We start from the raw sequence: 4,669 nt of genomic DNA, 5'->3' as shown, positions 1-4,669 counted from the left end.
TTCATAATTTTGTTTACGTAAACTGTTTGCCGGAGAAAAGCAACAAAATAGTTAATCGAGAATCCGTTCATTAGGTATCTTCTCCTTTGTATTTCTATTCGTCGAAATTAAGATTTCCAAATCCCGTTATCCCTTTGTGATCAGATTCCTAAATTATACAAAAGTTTCATAAATCAGTTGTATGTGCTCTTTATTTATTTCAAGAATTAAAATACCCATCTTTGACGATGATTTCAGCCTGCATTGTAGTCGTGTTAAAGATATCCAATCGTTCCTTAAGATTTGTTACAATTGCTACTTATTTTTGTGGCTTGTTAACGAACAAATTAAAGGTCAATGGTTTAGTTGATCCTGTTTGTAAATGCCTCTGGTTGTTGATGATCTATTGTGTGTAGTCAAATAGATAACGTAACATTTTACACAAGCATGAGATTGAAATTACACAGCTTAGTAGATTCATTAAAAATTGGTATTTCTAGTTACCTATTTTCCTTTCGATATTTTTCCTCCATCATACCATAGCGGCCTGCCTGATTATCAGATCTACCCGTTACAATTTAGGAAGAACTGGTTTGCATTTTGCAACATAATAGTATAGTGTCAAAATATCAAATACATATAACAATGACCATATAATAAGATTCATAAGCATTTTATTACATAGTGGTTCTAACCCCTAAAGCAGTTTAGATCCACCAGGATACACTCAGGTAAAAACGATCACACATTACAATCTTATCGTAGTAGAAGACAAAAACAACAACATTCACAAACCGTTGTTTATTCACTTAGTAATACTTACTGGCATCAGAGTAGAGTGTGCCAGTTTAGTTGATACGAATAGCAGTTCTTCAATAGGGTTCAAGAAGGCCAGTCTGGTCATGGCAACAGAGGAAAGCAATGTATTTCTCCATCAATCGATGACATTCAGGGCAACGCATGCCTTCAGGGATTCTACCTGCTGCAATAGGAAACTCAAATCGACAGCAGTTATTCGCTGCAACATGAAGCTTGTCATGGTAGTCTGTAAATGACAAATCAAAACCCCTTGTAGGGACATGTTCCTTCCATAGATCAAAGTCAGTAGGGGTCTGCAACATGGTGGATCCATGTCCATTAGTTAGAATCTGTGATCCTCTACACAGCAAAGCCCATGATCCATCCTTATCATAGCTCAGTAGTTTCTTGATCTGTAGCATTATAGGGTCTTGATCATCAGCCCTCTTAAGTTGAATCTTGGAGAACAACATGCTCTCAATTCTTGTCCAGAAGAACCAAATCAGAGTGGTATCTTGCCAGCAGTAACTAAGTTTTTCCACATTGATGGTGGCAATCGCCCTACGAACATTTTCCCTTTTTTTGCTTTTTCCAACATACGCCATTTCTAATGGGATGCGTGCAGCTGTTGCCATGGCCCTTGCATTGGTTGTGAATTTACGAATCCACTCAATATCATCCCCACCATACAAAAAGATGTATTTGTCATCCCTTATCTAAAACATAGAATACAACCACTCAATAGTCAATATATAGTATGTATTATAAGAATACAACAACAAGCAGTATAAGCAGATACTAGCAATATAGACTCACCCAATTAAGAATGGTGGGGTCCATGCCACTGACTAGCAACTCAAGCCTCCAAGTTTCTTCCCTCCACAAGGCTTCCTCTCTAGCACTTGTGAAAGGGAATGCATTGCTTCCCCAAATCCACATCATGTGAATCGCATTGGGGCTCAACTCCCTTCCCTGTGGGTCCAACACTACGAGTATAGGCTTGCTCCTAAAGTGCCACCTGTCACCAATTGACCTTTTGACTGCCCTATCAATGATGGAAGGATGGTACACTGAGAACCATGGCATCCTGTTCTTCATCTCTTCAAACTGTTTGTTCATTGCTTCAGTGTACTCTATCGAGGGGTCCACAATAGGCATCCATACGACCTCATACAAAGCATCCAGTCTTGTTCCTTGAATTCGTGACTCACTGTAAATTTGCTCAAGAATGGATAACTCGTCGCTAGACATGTCTAGCCCTGATATCAGCAACAACACATTCCTTTTCCTAAGAACTTCTAGGCTGACCTGTAATTATATAAATTAGAATTTGCGTTTAAATATAATTGAATATATGTAAATATAAATCATTGTTCTAACCCTTTTCTTAGTCGCGCCATCGAAAAGTGGCAGATTGTCATCTCTTGGACTAATTAAGATCTTGAGGATTTTCATGTTGTCGATATGGATTGTTTCAAATAGCTGATTGAATGAGTTCCTGAAATCCATCTCCCTCCTGTCGCCTGCATTATTCGTACATGAACATAGAAATAAGTGGGTTTAAATATGTTTTATAAAGAAATTAAAAAAATAGAGCTTTGTTCAAGGGTAACAGCTTAAACCATTGAGCTTCAACAACATACCTACAACACGGTGGCAATCTTCGAGTTGTTTCTTGAGAAATTCGTGTAAATGATTAATCTTAAGGATTAAGGTGGAGAGTTCCCATGACTGCAATTCCGAGGATGATATCCCGTACCTGAAGTCAACAAACCTCGTTAGTCAACACACAATCTGATTCCAAGATTTTATAGAGGATGAAAGTATTATTTACTCGTGTCCCATGCTAGTGAGGCTTGTAATCTGTGCAGCACAAGCGATAATCCCTCTAACATTCCAGTAAACAGCAGTGGGTAGAGTGTTCAAAGCTCTAGCCATGGCTGGCACATCAGTAGTAACATACATAGATGGAAGCTCTTTAAACTGCATGATGCATTGAGTTAACTCAAGGACAGAGCGAATGAGTTTATTTAGGATGTCAAAGCGAGGTTTCAAAGGGGCTGAATTCTCCATGATCATTGGAACTTGTCTTAGAATAGCCATGGATCTTGCAAGTTGGTTTGATGAATAGATTTGAGCTAGAAGCCAGAATTCTCCGTAGTTGAGAGCAAAAGCTGAAAGTGTCAACACTAGTTTTGCATCCCAGTGGAAGTTTCCTACTGTGTGAAATAGGGCGAGGGCAGTTGTGTGTCCATCACCGCCACTTAAGCACCTGAAGGACATCTGAAATATTTACAAAAACGGATCTTTTTAGTTATTTTTTTTAATTACATTTTGGTTTTTTAAGATGAGAATAGTATTTAATATACCTCGCAAGCAAGTTTGTCGATTATATGTGACAATGAGTTAAGCATCACAACAGCGTTCATTTGGTGGGGTTTGTTGTCCAGTTTACCCTCCAGCTTTCCCAGATCTGTATGCTCAGCCTAAGCAAGTTCAAGAACAATGGATCGTTAAGGTTTGTTTGGTATGATGGAATAGAATCATAAAGAATGGAATGAATAACATAATGGAATGGATTGTTACATTCCATTGTAATGTTTAGTTAGTTTGAAGGAATAAAATGAAACGTTCAAATATGTTTTTTGTTATGTATAGTTAGAAAACTAAGATATACTGTTCAAAAAAGTGGAGTTAATGATAAAAGAAATGTTAATACCGATGAAGTGGAATCGACATTAATGGTGGCATGTCGAAGTATATCTTCCACGATGTTGAGAAGTGGTTTGACATCAACATCAGTGCCATCAGGGAGATGAGTATCAAGCACTTGCTTCATGATCACATTGTCATCCGAAGCACTAAAAATGGAGTTCCTTTCATCTCTGTTTTGTTGCTGCATCAGTGGATTGTGTACAGGTGTCACCATTTGGTGGTGCAACGGGGTAGTATGCATTGTGTTCCCCATTGGGTTCACCATTGAGTTCATCATTGGATTTGCCATTGAGTTGATCATCATCGGATTTGCCATTGAGTTCATCATCGGGTTGTTTTTGGGACCCATTAACTGCTGCTGCAACGGGTTGCTTGAGAGACCCAGCAGCTGTTGAGCCACTGGGTTACTCATAGGACCCATGAGTTGTTGCTGTTGGTGTTGCTGCTGATGTGGCTGTTGCTGCTGCATTGGGTTCATTGATGAAGGGGTTCCTGTTAATGGATTGGTGGTTGTTAAGGGGTTGGTGGTTGTTAAGAGCCGTTTGTCGGGGTTAGATGATGGTAATTTGTTGGTGTAAGTGGACAGTGATTGGTCCATTTTGATGGAAGAAAGGGTGGGAGGCTATTGGGGTGAAGGATAGGTAGTCTGGTTTTGAGGGAAACCTTGATTGTGTTTAAATACATGTCAGAAATGGAATAAAGTGGTAGTCCAGCTATATATCTGAATCAACTTCCTTGCTTCTGTTGGAGTCAAAAAATAAAAACTTAATGTTAAGCTCAAGATTTGTTTCTTTACACTTTTACACATTTGGAGTCCAAGAATCTATAAACAGCAAGTTTCAAACGGGCGTGTTTCTTGCATGTGTACTATTTTAGAAAAAAAATGTGTTTTTTTTTTTAATTTTTTATTTACACTAGTTTAATATGTAATTCCATATGAGGTACGTCACTATGTTTCTTGGGTTTCAAACTACACATACAATTGTAAGATGTGAAGAAAATAACGCACATAAGAATTCATGTAGTTCACGTTATCAGTGTTGCGTCTGTAAACGAATTAGAGAGATTTTTTTATTAATTTCAGAAGAAGCTTTACAATTACATCGAGATCTATATATACACAGACAGACTACAGAGTCAACGTTTTCAATTTCAAGATTAAAATTGATGTTCAAAA

The 4,669-nt window shown here is 38.1% G+C and overlaps 1 protein-coding gene across 1 annotated transcript; it reads right to left on the bottom strand.

Annotated features, from left to right (window-relative positions):
- Positions 1-595: 595 nt before the first annotated feature.
- Positions 596-4,154, bottom strand: LOC145160575 (protein SIEVE ELEMENT OCCLUSION B-like). The gene is made up of 7 exons (XM_079079840.1): positions 3,497-4,154; positions 3,147-3,263; positions 2,612-3,060; positions 2,421-2,536; positions 2,158-2,300; positions 1,594-2,085; positions 596-1,493 (listed from the first exon to the last, which is right to left on the bottom strand). The coding sequence occupies exons 1-7, from the start codon at positions 4,088-4,090 to the stop codon at positions 852-854; spliced, it is 2,553 nt and encodes an 850-aa protein (XP_078935966.1). The 5' UTR covers positions 4,091-4,154; the 3' UTR covers positions 596-851.
- Between the last annotated feature and the right edge of the window lie 515 nt (positions 4,155-4,669).

Source organism: Lactuca virosa, chromosome 2 (assembly GCF_052849685.1).
Source record: "Lactuca virosa cultivar CGN04683 chromosome 2, Lactuca_virosa_CGN04683_v6, whole genome shotgun sequence".
NCBI lineage: Eukaryota > Viridiplantae > Streptophyta > Magnoliopsida > Asterales > Asteraceae > Lactuca > Lactuca virosa.
Note: the sequence above shows the minus strand (reverse complement) of the source record. Positions and strands in the feature narration are given on the sequence as shown.